We start from the raw sequence: 19,658 nt of genomic DNA on the forward strand, positions 1-19,658 counted from the left end.
CAGTACAATGCTCTTGTCCTATGCCAAGAAACTTCAATTTCATTTATGTTACATGTAGGAGGTGACTTTTAACCAACTTGCCGTGCAGCTACCATCACACAAAGCAGTGGGTGACAGGTTTCAGGTGCAACGTGTTCCACCTGGATGGCACCTGGCTTCCAGTAATGCCTTGAGACTTGCTTAATACCCGACTCCAGGTCCCTGGGTGGTGCAAACAAATAACACACTCAGCTGCTCACAGAAAGGCTGGCGATCCAGTCCACCCAGAGGTGCCTCAGAAGAAAGACCTGACAATCTATGTCCAAAACATCAGCCACCGGAAACCCTATGGAGTACAGTTCTACTCTGACACACATGGGGTCATGGGGAGTCGGAATCCACTTGAAAAAAAAAAAAAAAAAGGAAAGCCGTTAGTAATTCCTCCTACCTCCTTTGGTTAATCTTTCTGCCAGAAACTTCAAACTGCAGTTAACAAGTTAGGGGCAACTTACAAGAAAGGGGCAGCAGTCAAACAAGCCACAGTCACTAGAATGACTGCAGATCACAGCAGGTCCCTTCTGGGCAATCCCCCAGACTAGCCACTCTGCACATCCGGTCGCCGAGAGTCCTGTCTCTTTTCCATCTACACCTAAGTGCTGGAATACTGCCCACCACCACCCCTGCTGGCACCCACTCAGGAGGGGACATCCCCGTCCCTTGCACGTAGGTCACTTGGGGCATGAACCTAGGAATCCGCAGACCCACGTTTAAACTCTATCACTCACTTCTAACAAACCGCTTCCCCCAACGGGCCTCCCACACGAGTCTGAACTTGAGTAACCTCCCAACCACCTTTCATTTGCACGGAGCACAGTCAGTCTGAGGCACCGCCCCCGCGCTGGGGCGGGGAGCCTGCGCTCCTCCCAGCGCTCCAGCAAACCGGCCCCGGTTCTTTCCGAGGCTGCAGCCCCATCCTCCCAGCTGAGTGGTCCCGGGGCGCTGCAGCCCCCACAGGCCTCCAGCAGACCGGCCGCTACCTGGTCGTACAGCCGGTAGACGCTAACGCCCAAGGCCTCCACCAGCCGCTCCCAGTCGGCCCCGTGGAGCGCGGGCTGCTGGAGCTCGGCGCAGGCCTTCCAGAACTGCTCCTCGGAGAAGCCACCCGCTGCAGGATCCATTCTTCCGTGTCTGGGCAGAAGGTGCCTGACAGCTTTGGTGTGGGTTGGGGGCGGGTCCAGAGGCCCCAGCGTGATTGGCAGGAAACAGAGGTGGCGGGGCGGGGGGGGGGGGGGTAGGGAGAAGGTGGGGCCTAAAGACAGGGCCTGGGTGAGTGGGCCTAGAAAGTGGGCGGAGCTGAGCAAGAGGTAAAACCCGTTGCTCTGGGGTTGATTCTGACCCATAGCAACCCTATAGGATGGAGTAGAACTGCCCCCATAGGGTTTCCAAGGCTGTAAATCTTTCAGGATGCAGACTGCTACATCTTTCTCCCACTGAGCAGCTGGCGGGTTGAACCTCCAGACCTTTAGGTTAGCAGCTGAGTGTTTTAACCACTGCGCCACCAGGGCTCCTGAGCAAGAGGTAAAGCCAGAGAAAAACTAGACTTGATCTGGGGAAAGACCCAGAAGAAGGAGGGGCTAAAGATGTAAGGAAACTTCTAGAGGGAAGGGAAAGGGAGAGGAAGGAAAACCCCTCCTCAGTATCACATCCCGTAATACCACTCCATACTTCCAAACTTTTCTTTGGTGTCTACCCTTTACCTTCTCTGAAGAAGGTATGGAAATTCTCTGAAAGGTTGGTAGCCTTAGAAGGAGGGGTAGGCAGCGCAGAAGCGCTTAAAAATCTTCTCAGAGATTAGTTGCTAGAACTCTATTTTTAAAAATGTCTCTTCTTTTCCTTATGCATTTAAAAGCGTGTTTTGAGAAGGGGTCCTCAGGATCCATCACACCACCAAAAGGGTCCATGAAGTAAAAGTGGTTAAGAAATCTAATACAAGTGATGATATTCAAGGATGAGGAGGAGTTCTCATACTGGATCTACAAGGTAATTTTGCCACCTGGGAGGTGGAAAATGATCTGAAAAGGATCGTTGTATCCGCCCAGGATTTTTGCAGCTTGCCCAGATTTGATCTCTGTGCAACTCAAAGATCTTTTTTTCCTTTGAAGTATACAGGTATATTGTATTTCCCATGAGCAGATCACATTTGGCTTTGAATAAAATAGGTAGTTTAAACATCAAAATGACGTAACAGGTCCATCTGGGTGCCAATAAACCGAAAGTCCACATTTCCTAATCTGTAAAATGGGGTAAGAATTGCGTTACCAGTTAGGGTTGAGAAGGGGATTAAATAAAATAATAGACACAGAACATTTTTGCACAGAGCCTATTTCAAAGCAAATATCCAATAAAAATTTCCACTTGTTTTACATTACTATATTGAAATGTTCTACTTCCATACTTAAGAGAAAGCATTGAAGTCAGTGGCAAACTCTGTGTTTATACCAATTTGCAAGGAGAGAAATAAGATCACATTTTGCAAGGGTCTTAGACAGCATGTGTAAGTTACTCCTTTATTCAATTCAATGCTGGTTCTATTTTGTTTTATGGTGTTGGGAGTATGTTATATTTTTCTAAACTAAGTGTACAAATGGTTATAGTCACACTTTCGTGTTGTTTTTAAAAAAATCTTGTAAGTTATAGGTCCTTTGTCAAAAGTGTATTTTATTTAAACTAAAATCCAATTGCTTAAAAAAGCAACTGCATCTAAAGACTAAACTTTCAGGGATCCTTTCTATACAGGCATACCTCTTTTTATTGTGTTTCACAATGTGTTTTTTACAAAGCGAAGGTGTGCGGCAACCCTGCATCGAGCGAGTCTCTCAGCATCATTTTTCCAACAGCATGTGCTCAGTTCGTGTTTCTGTGTCACATTTTGGTAATTCTCACGACATTTCAAACTTTTTCATTATTAGTATATATGTTATGGTGATCTGTGATGAGTGATCTTTAATATTACTATTGTAATTGTTTCGGGGCACCGCAAACTGAGCCATGTAAGACCACAAACTTAATCAATAAATGTTCTGTGTGTTCTGACTGCTCCACTGACTGCTGTTCCCCCATCTTTCTCCCTCTTCTTGAGCCTCCCTATTCCCTGAGACATGACAATATTGAAATTAGGCCAATTAATAATCCTACAATGGCCTCTAAGTGTTCAAGTGAAAGGAAGAGTCACACATCTCTCACTTTAAATCAAAAGCTAGAAATGATTAAGCTTAGTGAGCAAGACATGATGAAAGCTGTGACAGGCCAAAAGCAAGGCCTCTTGCACCAGACAGTTAGCTAAGTTGAAGCCAATGCTCATATACCATTCAGAAAATCCTTGGGCCCTTAAGAGTTATGCTATCTCCACTCCGCCTGTGCTCTAAAAATGGAAAAACAAAGCCCAGATGACAGAACTTCTGTTTACAATATGGTTTACTGAATTTTTTAAGCCCACTGTTGAGACCTACTCCTCAGAAAAAAAGAGTCCTTTCAAAATATTACTGCTCATTGACAATACACCTGGTCATCCAAGAGCTCTAATGGAGATGTCGTTGTTGTTGTTGTTAGGTGCTGTTGGGCCAGTTTCAACTCGTAGTGACCCTGTGTACACTGGAACAAAAGACTGCCTGGTCCTGTGTCATCCTCACAATTGTTATGCTTGAGCCCATTGTGGCAACCACTGTGTCAATCTATCTTGTTAAGGGCCTTCCTCTTTTTCATCTACTTTGCCAAGTGTGATGTCCTTTTCCAGGGACTAATCCCAGGGACTAATAACATGTCCAAAGTATGTAAGAGGTAGTCTCACCATCTTTGCTTCTAAGGAGCATTCTGATTTTACTTCTTCCAAGATAGATTTGTTTGTTCTTTTAGCAGTCCATGGTATATTCAATATTCTTCACCAGCACCACAATTCAAAGTTGTCAATTTTTCTTTGGTCTTCCTTATTCATCTTCCAGCTTTCCCATGCATATGAGGCAATTGAAAACAGGTGCTTGGGTCACGTGCACCCCAGTCTTCAAGGCGACATCTTTACTTTTCAACACTTTAAAAAGAAGCCCAAGCTGCACTGAAGGCATTGGTGAAAAGCAAGGCTCTAGGAATGGATAGAAACAAATTGAGGTGTTTCAGCAAATGGATGTAGTGCTGAAATGCTCACTCATCTATGTTAAGAAATTCGGAAGACAGCTACCTGGCCAACTGACTGGAAGAGATCTACATTTATGCCTATTCCTAAGAAAGGTGATCCAACCGAATGCAGAAATTATCAAACAATATTAATATTTGTCATTAGGAGGGATCAGTCCCTGGAGAAGGACATCATGTTTGGTAAAGTACAGGGTCAGCAAAAAAGAGGAAGACCCTCAACAAGATGGATTGACACAGTGGCTGCAACAATGGGCTCAAGCATAACAACGATTGTAAGGATGGTGCAGGACTGGACAGTGTTTCGTTCTGTGGTACATAGGGTTGCTATGAGTCAGAACCAACTTGATGGCACGTAACAACAACAACATCATTAATATCACACACTAGTAAAATTTTGCTAAAGAGCATTCAAAAGCAGCTGTGGCAGTATGTAGACAGGGAACTGCCAGAAATTCAAGCCAGATGCAGAAGAGGATGAGGATCCAGGGACATCATTGCTGATGTCAGATGGATCCTGGCTGAAAGCAGAGAATACCGGAAAGATGTTTATGTGTGTTTTATTGACCATGCAAAGGCATTCAACTGTGTGAATCATAACAAATTATGGATAATATCGCAAAGAATAGGAATTCCAGAGCACTTAATTGTGCTCATGAGGAACCTGTACAGAGATCAAGTGGCAGTCATTTGAACAGAACAAGGGGAAACTGCCTGTTTTAAAGTCAGGAAAAGTGTGCATCAGGGTTGTATCTTTTCACCATACCTATTCAATCTGTATACTGAACAAATAATCCTAGATGCTGAACTATATGAAGAACCGGGCATCAGGTCTGGAGGAAGACTGATTAACAACTTGCGTTATACAGAAAACATAACCTTTCTTGCTGAAAGTGAAGAGGACTTGAAACACTTACTGATGAAGGTCAAGGACCACAGCCTTCAGTATGGCTGGAGATGTACAAGGGGCTTAATGCTGTTTTTGTGCTTGCCAACACGGCATCCATTCTGCAGCCCATGGATCAAGGAGTAATTTTGACTTTCAAGTCTTATTATTTAAGAAATACACTTCATAAGGCTATAGCTGCCATAGATAGTGATTCCTCTGATGAATCTGGGCAAAGCAAATTGAACACTTTCTGGAAAGAATTCACTATTCTTGATGCCATTAACAGTGTTTGTGATTCATGGGAGGTCAAAATATTAACAAGAGCTTGGAAGAAGTGATTGCAACTCTCTGACTTTGAGGGATCCAAGACTTCAGTGGAGGAAGTAACTGCAGATGTGGTAGAAATAGCAAGAGAACTGGAATTAGAAGTGGAGCCTGGAGATGTGATGAATTGCTACAATCTCATGATAAAACTTGAACAGATGAGGAGTTGCTTCTTATGGATGAGCAAAGAAGGTGATTTCTTGAGATAGAATTCTACTCCTGGTGAAGACGCTATGAACGTTGTTGAAATGACAACAAAGGATTTAGAATGTTAAATAAACTTAATTGATAAAGCAGTGGAAAGAATTGAGAGGATCGACTTCAATTTTTAAGGAAGTTCTACTGTGGTTAAGCGGCTATCAAACAGCGTTGGACGCTACAGAGAAATCTTTCATGAAAAGGAACAGTCAATCGATGCTGCAAACTTCATTGCTGCCTTATTTTAAGAAATATGTCACAGCCACCCCAACCTTCAGCAACTTGAGGCTTGAATTTTCTCTTTAGTTCTTTCAGCTTAAGAAATGCCAAGTGTGTCCTTCCCTTTTGGTTTTCTAACTCTAGGTCTTTGCGCATTTCATTATAATACTTTGTCTTCTCCAGCCACCCTTTGAAATCTTCTGTTCAACTCATTTACTGAATTTCTTCCGTTCACCTTAGGTACTTGATGTTCAAGAACAAGTTTCAGAGTCTCTTTGGACATCCATTTTGGTCTTTTCTTCCTTTCCTGTGTTTTTAATGGCCTCTTGCTTTCTTCATGTATGATGTTCTTGATGTCATTCCACAACTCGTGTGGTCTTTGGTCACTAGTGTGTAACGAGTCAAATCTCTTCTGGAGATGGTTTCTAAATTCAGGTGGAATATTCTCAAGCCATACTTTGGCTTTCATGGACCTGTTATAATTTTCTTCAGCTTCAGCTTGAACTTGTGCATAAGCAATTGATAGTCTGTTCCACAGTCAGCCCTTGGCCTAGTTCTGATGACGATATTGAGCTTTTCCATCATCTCTTTCCTTAAATGCAGGCGATCTGATTCCTGCATATTCCATCTGGCATCATGTGTATAGTCATTTATTTGGTGGAAAAAGGTATTTGCAATGAAAAAGTCATTTATCTTGAAAACTTCTATCTTTCGATCTCCAATGTCTTTTCTATCACCAAGGCCATATTTTCCAGCTACTGTTCCTTCTTTGTTTCCAAATTTCACATTATAATTACCAATAATTATCAATGCATCTTACTTGCATGTTCAGTTAATTTCAGACTGTAGAAATTGGCAAAAACTTCAATTTCCTCACCTTTGGCATTAGTGGTTGGTGTGTAAATTTGAATAATAGTCTTATTAAGTGGCCTTCCTTGTAGGCATATGGATATTATTCTATCACTGACAGCTTTTTGACAATGAATGCAACACCATTCCACTTCAATTTGTCATTCCCAGCATAGTAGACCATATGATGATCTGATTCGAAATAGCCAATACCAGTCCATTTTAGCTCACTAATGCCTTGGATATCAATCTTAAGGCATTCCATTTCATTTTTGGTGACTTCCAACTTTCCTAGATTCATAGGTACATTCTATGTTCCTATTACTAATAAATGTTTGCAGCTGTTTCTTCTCATTTTGAGTCATGACACATCAGCAAATGAAGGTCCCGAAAGCTTGATGCCATCCAGGTCATTAAGGTCGACTCTACTTTGAGGAGGCAGCTCTTCCCCAGTCATATTTTGAGTGCCTTCCAACCTGAGGAGCTCACGTTCCGGCATTATATCAGTGTTTCATTGCTGTTTATAAGGGTTTTGCTAGCCAGTTTTTTTTTTTTTTTTTGAAGTAGATCTCCAGTTCCTTCTTCCTGGTCTGTCTTAGTCTGGAAGCTCTGCTGAAACCTGTCCACCATGAATGACCCTGCTGGTACTTGAATACCGTTTGGCATAGTTTCCAGCATCACAGCAACACACAAGCCACTACAGTATGACAAACTGACGGATGTATGGGGACATGCTTATTAGAATGGCTAAAATTAAAAAGACTGATCAAAGCAAGTGTTGGTGATGATGCGGTGGAACTAGAACTTGCTTGCATACATTGCTGGTGGGGATGTGAATATATAAGGCAAAAATTGTCATCAGTACAAGGATAAATCAGAAATATATTTATAGTGGAAGATTTTAAGGTTCTGGGAAACTGACTGATCAAGTAGACAAAAGATTTGCAAACATATGGAAGCCCTGAGAATATAATCCATTTGCTTGATCTAATGGGTATATATAGAACCCTCCATCCAATAAAAGCCTTGGTGGCACAGTTGTTAAGAGTTCAGCTGCTAACTGAAAGGTCAGAGCTTCAAACCCACCAGCTGGTCCATGGGAGAAAGCTGTGGCAGTCCGCTTCTGTAAAGATTACAGCCTTGGAAACCCTATGGGCCAGTTCTGCTCTGCCCAGTAGGGTCGCTACGAGTTGGAATTGGCTCGACAGCAATGGGTTTATATCCAATAAGTAGAACTTACATATTATTTACAAAATCTCATAAAATCTTTATTAAAATTGACCGCCTTGTAAACCAGAAAGGACGTGTCACCACCAAGCTGATAATAATCATTGGGAGATTAGCATCCCTGAAGTGGCAGAGACCTAGAGCACAACTCTGTACTGTGAGGATATTATGGGATGGTTTTTCCCCAAATTCAGCTAACCATCAGGTCAATGGATGTCCACCAAAATGGGGTCACGGGGGGAAGGGGGAGGGGGGTTGCCTCCAAAAGAAAATGTGTATGTCTTCAGAGAGAAATTGTTGCAGGGCAAGGCTTCCCAGCTTGGGGCCATGTCCTGTTTAGGTTCTTGCCTTCTGCAGACCAAGAATGACCAGGAGAGACTTGGAGGTTCCACAAGAAAAGAGGTTTATTAGTGACAGAAAAAAAAAAGCAAAGGCTCGTGAGGGAGGGACAGAGAGGGGCTTCTGTCTACGCTAGCCTCCAGTCTCTCCCTGAATGGAAGTTTTCCTGGAGTTTATAAGGGGTTTTAGGCGGGAAGGATTTCATGTTTTATTCATTGCTTTGGGGGGAAAAAGGCAGGGCTTTCTGAGAAATACAGGGGTTAAGAAATGAGGCGTGTGCCCATCTGGAATCCAAGGCAGAGTCGGTTTGGACAATGTCAAGTCATCACTGCACAGTCTTGGTGGCCACTTGACAAGGTTGTAAAGTTGCACCCATTCTTACTATGCATGCCCCAGGGATTGGCTGATTCTGTTTATCTTCGGGAAACAGCTTGTAGGGAAGATATATGGAACTTTATGCATCAGAGTCCAAGATGTGCATTATCTTGTAACACCACCCCCTATGGTAACCAAAACCAAGGCAAACCCAGTGCCACTGAGTCGATTCTAACTCATAGTGACCCTATAGGACAGAGTAGAACCACCCCATAGAGTTTCCAAGGAGTGCCTGACGGATTTGAACTGCTGACCCTTTGGTTAGCAGCCGTAGTACTTAACCACTATGCCACCAGGGCTCCCCTCCCCCCCATGGTAGAGTCCTGAAAAACAACTTACAAGAGAGATATGCAGGACGCCACCCCTATAGTGGGGTCCTGAAAAACAACTTGAGAGAGATGTAAGATGCCACCCCATAGTACCAAAAACCCACTGCCGTCGAGTCGATACTGACTCATAGCGGCCCTAAAGGACAGAGCAGAACTGCCCCACAGAGTTTCCAAGGAGCGCCTGTTGGATTTGAACTGCTGACCTTTTGGTTAGCAGCCATAGGTCTTAACCACTATGCCGCCAGGATTTCCAACCCACATAGTGGGGTCCTGAAAAACAACTTGAGGGAGACCTGTAAGATGCCACCCCCATAGTGGGTCCTGATAAACAACTTGAGAGACATACACAGGACATTTTCAACAGATACCAAATAATGGAATTCTTTGATGACAATGCCAAAAAAAACAAAGATAACTAATCCCTGCTCCCTCCACATTTGAAACTTTAAAACAAATAAAAAACAAATTGCTCTTATTCCACGAGCCTAGCCTAGTGCCAGTAATCAATATTCTGTATCAAATCTCTTTCTGCTTAATAAACCTGGAGAGTTTTTGTTTCCTGCACTGACCCCTGACTAATACTCTATTCATGAATTAAAATATTGAATATTTTAAAGATGGTCATTCCTGCCAATTCAATCAATAATCTAATGAGATTTAAATAAAAATCCAGAAAGCATTTTCATAGAACTTGACACATCAATTCTAAAATTCATTTGGAAGTATTAGGGATCAAGAGAGTAAAAACAATTGGAGAAAGTAAGAACAAAAGGGAAACTTGTCCTATCGTTATGCTATATGATTTGTCATAAACAAAACGGTATATATTGACCCAGGTCTAGAAAAACACAGAACAATGAAAAACTTCCTATCCAGAAGCGGACCCATGTACACACGGAAGAATAGTAAGAGAGGGTAGACAATTTAAAAAAGTGGTGTTGGGACAATTGGCTATCCTTATAAAAAATATGAGGTTCCTATATCCTGTCATATGCAAATATAAATTCCAGGTGTATAAAAGAACTAATTTGAAAGGCAAAGAATTGAAACTTTTAGAAGATAAGAGTAAATCTTTGTGACCTAAGAGTTACAAAAGTATCTCTTTAAGACATACAACATGATGAACCATAAAAGATTAGTTGTTATCTACATTAAACAGCAAAGGCTTCTGTTCAACTATACACCATAAATAAAGTAAAAAGACAACTCATACATTAGTAGAAGGTATTTGATATTCGTGTGACCAACAAAGGATTAGTATTTAAAATCTGCATAGAATTCCCAGAAATCAATAAGAAAAAGCCAAATAAATAATGCAATTGAAAAATATGAACTGAGAAAAGCCAAACTTCATAGAAACACATGAAGAGTTGTTCAACTTCCCTACTAATTGGGGAAATGCAGAATAAATTACAGCATTTCACTTACATAAAATTGGCAGAAACTTTAAAATTTTGATGCTAGGTGTTGGTGAATATGCAGAGAATGAAAGTTCTGGTATAAAACATTCTGGCTGAAGTATAAATGGTAGTTTGGAAAACGAGTTGACAAGATCTGTTAAATTTGGGGATGCCCAGACTGTCTGGCCCGGAAGTTCCCCCCTTACGAGTATGCCCCAGATAACTGCTAATATTGCATAAGAATATACATTGTTTTAGTGGCAAAACACTGGAAACAGCATAAATATCTACCAACAGCAAAATATATAAATTGTGATGTATTTATTGCATAGTTTTTGAAATTAAAAAAGAAAAAAACCTCTACCTACTTGTATATCATGGATAAATCTTGAGTGAATAAAGAAATCAAGTTGCAGAAGAAAGCACAGAGTAAGAAACTGTTGTGTATGGACTATATGTATACCCCGAGAATATAAAAATATGAATGGGAAGGGTGCACTTCAGTTTCACCAATATCTGTAACATTCTATTTCTTTAAAAAAAAAAAAAAGTATATAGGAAATAAGGCATGATATCAATGGTGCAGGACCAGGCAGTGTTTCTTTCTGCTGTGCACAGGGTCGCTATGAATAGGAGCTGACTCACAGCACTAACAACAACAACAACGTTAATGTATACGCAGAGTGGTAGGTTCGTGAATATTATTCTCTGTATCTTCAGTGTAATTGGAAGATGCATAATTTAAAATTAATAGAAGAAACAGTTCCAATAAAGGTGTAATAATATGATTGCTGTTTAAACAGAGGGAAAGAAAAGAAAAATGCCATTTTGGAAATTATGAAAAATGAAGGACCCTTCACAAATGCCTCATTTTGGCACAGAGCAGACATGTGAATTACCTGTTGAATTTGGAGACTAAAAGTCTATCTGTTCTCATTTACCGGTGAAAGCTACTAGGCCCCAAACAACTGAGGAGTGACAGAAATGTGTGGTATCGTAGATAAAACATACGGGTGAAGATTAGAACTTGGCACTTCCCCTGAATGTTTTTTCTCAATATGGAACTAAGTTGGTTTGTGGATTCCCAAGATAGTCATGGTCACAAAAATTAACTTTGGAATCAAAAGATCTGGGTTCTACTCACTTTAACAACAGTGGAAAAACCACTTTAATTTTTTAAACCCCTTTACTCAACAGTGACGATATAAAAATAATACCTATTTCAAGGATTTTCTGTGGGTATTAAAGCAGATCATACAAACAAAAGCACTCTGGAAAGCAGAAGCGAACACTTAACGGAATGTACTGTCTCAATAGCTATTTCTAAATTCTGTATCAGAACCTATTTTAATATGCTTCATTTTCCATCTAAATCAGTTTAATTCTATTCTATTCAACCTGTACTGTTGATGTCTGCTTTTATTAAATGCTCAGGTATGTTACGGCGCTAGGGCAGTGGAGAAGCAAGAGGGTCCTAACACCAGCACTGGACTCCAAAGCTTATAAAACAACCCGTAAGCCAGTTAATAATAGTTCATACCTACCAAGAGCCAGAAACTATGCTAAATGTTTTCATTTAATCCCTACAAAAAAACAAAAACCAAGCCCGTTGCTGTCAAGTCGATTATGACTCATAGTGACCCTATAGGACAGAGTAGAACTGCCCCATAAAACTATATAACTTCATACTGAAAAAGGATTCAGATTTCACCTTTATTCTCTTATTTATTCATGTTCTCACTTATTCGACATATATTTATTGCTCATTGATCAATATCAGTAAATATTGGCAATTGATAAATATTTATCAAACAAGTGAGTACATGAATTGATAAATAAAGAAATAAATTAAAGATGATATGTGGAATCCTTCAGTATAGAATTTTTATGATCTGATGGCTAATCAGACCCCCACATGTCTGTCAGTTTGTCGCAGTGTGGGGGCTTGCATGTTGCTGTGATGCTGGAAGCTATGCCACCGGTATTCAGATACCAGCAGGGTCACTCATGGAGGACAGGTTTCAGCTGAGCTTCCAGACTAAGACAGGCTAGGAAGAAGGACCCGGCAGTCTACTTCTGAAAAGAATTAGCCAGTGAAAACCTTATGAATAGCAGCAGAACATTGGTGGCTAATCGGCTATTGCAGAGTGCAAAATACATCAGATGCAAATTTTCATGCGTAGCCTGCAGTTTAGAACACATGAAGACAAGCAATTATAATAGAGAAAACCATTTTATGTATGTGTTATAAATCCACCACTTTTATTTTACAGATGAAGGAACTGAGTCATAAGGAGATAATACCTTGGATAATAACTTGGTTATTCAGTTAGTCACACCATGTTGTCACAGATCCATAAAGACTGAAGGCCCCTACTTTTTTAGCCTGCTCCATGTATAAATAAATTGAGAACATGCAAATCAAGTGTTAGGAAAGGTGAGTTTATAGTTTTGCCTGATAAGAAGTACACAGTAAAATCTGCAAAAGCCGGAACCTGCATAAGGAAACCTATCAGGTTTCTGCCTTTCACAGGCTTTACTGTATTTTCCACTAAAAGGAGCAATAGAAAAGAGATAAGACTGCATCCCGTCAAAGGCAGAAAACTGGTGAGACCTGGAAAAGCCAGGAAGTCCTGGCCAGTTCTGGCTGTCACAGGTTTCACTGTACTTTATTTGAAAATTATGAAATGAAATTGACAGTTCAGAAAACTAGGTTTCTTTGAATCCTGCAAGGAATCAGAGAGCAAAATCATCATCCCTCTTCCTTCCAGTAAGAGGATTCCAGAGACGAGCTGGGTGTACTGTATTGCTAAGTCCTTTCCACTTCCCAGAGTGATCATTCCAGCGAACCTGAGTTCAGCACTACAGCATTTCAGCCCGAGAGTCTAGGGTTTCACGTGGGTTATGATCCCCAGACTGCAGAGCTGCACTTTTGTATTAATCAGCACAAATATCAGCTCCTTTTTTCTGTACACCTGGAATCCTTTTGTAACACTGGAGATCTCAAGTTTGGGTTGGAAACCTGGCTGTGTCTTTCTCAGGGACCTTCTAAATGAGCTCCCTACTGGATGGAGCCCACTGTGCACAGGACAGAGAGAACTGTTTTAAAATGCTAATTAAATTGTGTCACTCCTCTTCTTACAGCTGTTCAAGGGCTTCACATCACATCAGTTACTATCCAGACTTCTCATCCTAGCCTACCACATCCTGCGCCGCCTGACTGGCCCCTACCTCCTGCTCCATCTTCACCGTCTGCATCCTTCCCTTGCTCACTGGGCTTCATTCAGTCTGCGGTTCTTTAGTTCCTGGGTCATTCCAACCACTTTCTCATCTCAGAAACATTGCACATGCTTTTTTCTCTGTAACTGCTGTCCCCATCCTCCCACACTATTCTTACCCTGTAGGTATCATTTTCAATGTTCCTTCTATAGACTCTCCTCTCTCAGACCCTTTTATCTGCAATCTCCACCTTTTGCTTTTTTTTTTTTTTTTCCTGTATAAAATTTATTGTCCTCTGTGATTGGCCCTTCACCCTAGTGAGGGGAGGAGGAGAACAATATAAAGTAAACAAATAAGTATTAATTGCTCCCCAGGGATGACGTTGGCCTGTAATTAGCTGAGCGTCTGTCTTCTCCACCAGAGCGTAAGCTCAGTGACAGCAGGGATCTTTCTGTCTCGGTCACCACTGTACCCCAAGTTCCAAGCATACGTGTGGTACATAATAAGCACTCAAATATCCATTGAGTGAATTAATATAAGAATTCTGTTGTTTTACATATATGTATATATAGACTCTGTGTATAAACACGTTTCAGTGCGATGTATTAGAGGAGGATAAGCTGTATAGGAAATGGAGCGAGGCAGGAGAAATCTTTGACAATACAGTATATTGAGATCTGAAAACCCAGTAGTAAGTATTGAATATTATCAAAGTTGGCTATAGTTTCTGGCATATCTTCTTGGAGAATATAGTACATGAGAGGGAATTTTTTTTTTTTTTTTAATGAGATAAACTGGAAGCAGACTAAACGAGCATGCATAAATATATTCTGGTATATCCTGAAAAATATGTAGTTTTGTCTGATAGTCCATTGATTGACATGGAAAGATATTTACTCTACATGGTTAGTGCTCAAAATAAGATTTTAAAAATTATATACAGCATGATCCTATTTCTGTAAGAAAATCCTGTTTTTGTAAGCAAATAGCATACATATTATTTGGAGAAAGAGTCAAGTTGATGAAGATACAGCACAATGTTAGCTGTTCTAATGGAGGCGAGGGAACATGATTTTATTTTCTACTTATGCTTCTCCATATTGTCCAATTTTTAAGCTTATGATTAGGTTTTCCACGTGCCATTCAAAAGATTCTTTAAAGAGATAATTTCGCTTTATGACTTTCAATCACGGGCTGAGAAGAATTTTGATCTATTCTAAACAGTTAAATTTGCTAGTTCGATACAGACTTGTCGGTAGAGAACGTGGAGTAGAGACAGAAGACACGGAATAAACTGGTGTGTAGCTGGGTAGCTATGAGTCAGAATCCACTAGAAGGCAACAGGTTTGGTTTGGGATTTTTGGTGGCTGGGTTGGTTGAAAGGTTTACTAACATAAAGATTATTTTAATATCCTTCCACTCACTTGTTTAAGAAAATTTCTAAAAGACATCAGAAGCATAATTGCCATCTGCCTAGAACTCATATTGAAAAATGATCGACACTATGTCATAAAAGAGTCAAAATATGAACTTTTAGTGGCTAAAGAAAACTAAAAATAATTGAGTTCCTATTCTCTGCCAGGCACTGAGGTATATTTTATACAAGGTATTCTCCTATGTGAAACTGGTTTTGATAAGTTTTACCAGACATTCTAGACACATTCCCACAGCCTAGATAAGGTTTGAACAAAAAAAAGCCCACAACGTTTAGCGATACTGACAAAAATCTCATAATTAGATGTCACTCCACCGTTTACAAAGTGCTTTCAGATTTATTATTTCATGTAATACAAAAACCCGGTGAAACAGGTACTTTTTTAATGGTGAAGAAGCATGGCAACGTTAGCATGGCAGAGTCAGTCTATGTGTACTGATTCCACCATTGTTTCTCTAATAATCTAGAAATCTTGAGACACCTAAACAGCACTTCAAACCAAAAGCAAACCCATTGCCATCGAGCTGATTTTGATACATAGCGACCCTATAGGACAGAGTAAAACTGCCCTCATTAGGGTTCTCAAGGCTGTAATATTTAAGGTTCTCAAGGCTGTAATCTTTAAGGTTCTCAGGGCTGTAATCTTTACGGAAGCAGACTGCCACAACTTTCTCCTGCAAAGCGGCTGGTGGGTTTGAACCTCTGACCTTTCAGTTAGCAGTCAAGCACCTTAACCACTGCACCATGAGGGCTCCTTAACCCCCCTCTAAAGAGCCACTCTAAATGAGCAATACCTGATACTAAAACAAATATAAAATTCTGGCCCTTCTTTTTTTTTTTTAACAAGGGTTTGACTTTATAATTCACATGTCTGGTTCCTGGATTAATTAATCTAGATTTAATGGTTTCCAAATGCCCATTTGGAGACCTGCACTCAAAATGTGAAAAATAAAAACAATGTGGTGAGGTTATATCCTTCCTATTCTTTGTTTTTATCCTAAAGTCCTCTGTTGTGAATCCCTGATGGAGCAGGAGAGCAGTGGGATGAAGAAATCATATTCTCATAAAAAGACCAGACTTAATGGTGTGACTGAGTCTGGAGGGACCCCAGTTATCATGGCCCCCAGACCCTCTGTTAGCCTAAGACAGGAACCATTCCCAAAGCCAACTCTTCAGACAGGGATTAGACTAGACTATAAGACAGAAAATGATACTGGTAAGGAGTGAGCTTCTTGGCTCAAGTAGGCACATGAGACTATGTGGGCAGCTCCTGTCTGGAGGGGGGATGAGAAGGCAGAGGGGGTCAGGAGCTGGTTGAAAGGACACGGAGAATACAGGGTGGAGAGGAGGAGTGTGCTGTCTCATTAGGGGGAGAGCAGCTAGGAGTACATAGCAAAGTGTGTATAAGTTTTTGTTTGAGAGACTGACTTGATTTGTAAGCTGTCACTTAAACCACAATAAATTAAAAAAAAAAAAAACCCAGATAATGTGCAACAAACTAAAAAAATAAATAAATAAAGCACTCTGTCTTAAGAAATAACCACGGTTGTAGACGGCGGTCTTCTTTTATAAGTACTTGCTTGGCAAAATAAACATTTGAAATCCTATGTCAGTCTCCCCCCTACTCTGCGTTTTACATTTTTACTGATCTGAGTAATTCAAATGTCAAAAAAAAAACCATTGAGTATCTGTTCATGGTGATGGAAAACTTGACAACGGATACTGGTGACGGTTGCACAACGTAACTAATGTAATTGGCGTCACTGAATAGTTACAAAAAACATTGAATTGGCAAATGTTGTGTTACATATATTTTTTACAAAAAAAAGAAAACACTGTTTTTGATCTGCAATGAGCAGCCTACGATTCAGCTTGCAGCGGAACCACCAAGCCTCGGAACAGAGCCCTCGATGAAATCTGCAGGTAAGCTAGTAGGCAGGTGCATCTAAGTTGCACATTCTCCAGTATTCTCAAATAGAAATATTTTAGTGCTTAATGAGCGGTACAAATTTTCTCAGCGGCAGCCTTTATCCAAATGAATCTGGTGAGCTACATAAGAAGTTTTTCCATAAAATGGTAAGAAAAAGTATTTTTAGAATCAAATAGCTCTGTTTTCAATGCGCACAAAAAAAGAACTTAATTGCTTCTTGGGGTTAAAAAGAAGCAGCAGCTGCTCTAAAAAACAAATACACAAAACTCACTGCTTTAAAAACAACATCTCTTAAATCTTTCAGATGAAACATCTCCAAACCCTGAACTGAAAGGATATTATTACTTTAAGCTTAAAGGAAAAAAAAAAAAGAGGATCAAATCAGGACTGAGTGATGTGTCCACAGTCACAACATTTGAAGTGGCAAAGCAAGCCAAAAAAGAACTAAAGAGTCAACGAGGTATAGAAATGTTTTTGAAACAAATATTTAAAAATTATAAACTCAAAGACAAAAGCAAGTTGCCAAGAAATCCGTACAGTAGGAAAGAATTTATAAATACTTTGAAAACATGTAGAATATCGTACTAGATGGTGCCTGAGACTGCTACCAACTGTTCTGATCAGGGCCACAACACACAGATGGAACCTGAGAGAATGAGAGAAAAATGCGGAAGAGAACCTCAAGTTAAAAAATCCGGAATTACTAGGCTGGCTGAGACTGGAGGACACCCCAAGACTATTGCTGAGATACTCTTAAAACCTTGAATGGAAACCAGTCCCTGATGTTACCTTTCAGCTAAATAACAGATTGGCTCACAAAAATAAAGAATATTGCCCTGTGAGTATTGTGCTGCTTTAAAAAATAAACTGCATGAGACCAAATGGTTAACAATTACTTTAAAACAAGATTGAGAAGGTAGGGGTGCAGGGAAACTAGATTAATGGGAAATGGAACCAGAATGGAAATAATAAAAATGTTCTCACTTTGTGACAAACGTAACCAGTGTCATTGAACAACTTATGTGGAAATTGTTGAATGAGAACCTAAACTGCTGGGTAAACCTTCACTGAAAATACAATATTATTTTTTTTTAATGCAGAATAATACCCCACGTGTTATTGTTTATTATTGCTTATGGAAACATTCATGTATAGCGAAGGTACAAAAAGGTGAAAAAATTATTTAAAAAAGGTAAGGTCAAAGAGGAGCCCCAGTGGCACAATGGTTAAGTACTCGGCTGCTAAATAAAAGGTCAGCAGTTTAAACTCACCAGCCTCTCCGTGGGAGAAAGACGTGGCAGTCTGCTTCCATAGAGATTTACAGCCTTGAAAACCCTATTAGCAGTTCTACTCTGTTCTTTAGGGTTGCTATGGGTCGGAATTAACTCAACGGCAACGGGTTTTTTTTGATTCAGCTCAAAGAATAAAGCAAATCACCAAGGTATTCATGCAATATGAGAGAATTTACAAATAGTTTTAGAACATGTAAAATAACATTAGGCATTGTTTATGAAAACATGCGTTTGTAACAAAGGTATAAAAACGTGAAGCAAAGGGAAGACAGGAAAACGACGGTTAGCGGTGCTGCACTAGAAAACCAACAGTGATTCAGAATGGCTTTTGGAGATAGTCAGAAGCTGCAGGGAGAATAGTAATGAGCTAATTACTTTTTTTTTTATTTAATTACTTAACCTCTTCAGGCTTCAAGGTTCTCAAGTTTAAAATGAAAGAACTAAACTAGGCGGTTCCCAAGTCGCCTTGCAGCCCTACAAGTGTGTTTGTCTGAGACTTTTGGACTCGTTTGTATAGACTTTTATAATTTGTAAGTCCTTTGTAGCCTATGTGTCTGGGGGATACAATGGTTAACGCGAGAGGCCTGGCCAGCTGCGACTTGAGGAGGGTTAGAAGTGGCACACAGAGTATCAGTGTCTACATTTCCACTCAACAAAGGTCCTTCTCAGATAAGCTCAATCTGGAAACAAATTCTTTCAGCTAAAAGGAAGGAGGAAGAGATATAACCCATCCCACCAGAGTGGTTTGAGGACAGAAAGGCAACAGTGAAGGAAGACCCAGAATGTAAAAGGAAGTCATAAAGTAGGCAAATGGGGAGAGAGAGAAGCCATCCGGGAAGGTAATAAATAACTGGTCAGGCATTCCATAGAGCATATTATTGGAAACAACCTCCTTTACGTGGAGTGGATGGAATTCCCTACTGTTGTTATTGTTAGGTGCCAACGTGTCAGTTTGGAATCATAATGACCCTATGTACAACAAAACGAAACAGCGCCTATTCCTGCACCATCTTCACCACCGTTGCTATGCTTGAGTCCATTGTTGCAGCCACTGTGTTAATCCATCTCGCCAAGGGCCTTCCTCTATTTCGATGGCCCTCTACCAAGCATGATGTCCTTCTGTAGGACTGATCCCTCCTGACAACTTGTCCAAAGTACCTGAGATGAAGTCTTGCCATCATCACTTTTAAGGAGCACTCTGGCTGCACTTCTTCGAAGACAGATTAGTTCCTTCTTCTGGCAGCCCCTGGTATATTCAATATTCACCAACACCATAATTCAAATGCATCAATTCTTCAGTCTTCCTTATTCATTGTCTAGCTTTCACATGCATATGGGGCCATTGAAAATACCATGGCTTGGGTCAGCCACACCTTAGACCTCAAAGTGACAGCTTTGCTTTTCAACACCTTAAAGGGGTCTTTTGCAGCAGGTTAGTTCAATGCAATGTGTTATTTGATTTCTTGACT

At 40.5% G+C, this 19,658-nt stretch overlaps 1 protein-coding gene and 1 long non-coding RNA gene across 3 annotated transcripts in view; one reads left to right on the top strand and one right to left on the bottom strand.

The window, feature by feature from the left end:
- PCTP (phosphatidylcholine transfer protein) overlaps nucleotides 1-1,195 on the bottom strand; it is a 35,015-nt gene extending 33,820 nt beyond the window's left edge. Inside the window, exon 1 of the mRNA XM_049860198.1 lies at nucleotides 1,017-1,195. Within this exon, the coding sequence (XP_049716155.1) occupies nucleotides 1,017-1,157 (141 nt within the window). The 5' untranslated portion in view covers nucleotides 1,158-1,195. The remainder of the gene's footprint in view (nucleotides 1-1,016) is intronic.
- LOC126062543 (uncharacterized) lies at nucleotides 1,090-17,887 on the top strand. 2 transcript variants are annotated; one of them, XR_007514090.1, is made up of 3 exons: nucleotides 1,090-1,178; nucleotides 1,889-2,019; nucleotides 17,202-17,887. It is a non-coding gene; the product is annotated as an uncharacterized LOC126062543 (long non-coding RNA). The 2 variants fall into 2 exon arrangements; XR_007514089.1 differs by lacking the exon at nucleotides 17,202-17,887 and adding an exon at nucleotides 7,211-8,086.
- Nucleotides 17,888-19,658: the final 1,771 nt, after the last annotated feature.

This window comes from Elephas maximus, chromosome 19 (genome assembly GCF_024166365.1).
Source record: "Elephas maximus indicus isolate mEleMax1 chromosome 19, mEleMax1 primary haplotype, whole genome shotgun sequence".
NCBI lineage: Eukaryota > Metazoa > Chordata > Mammalia > Proboscidea > Elephantidae > Elephas > Elephas maximus.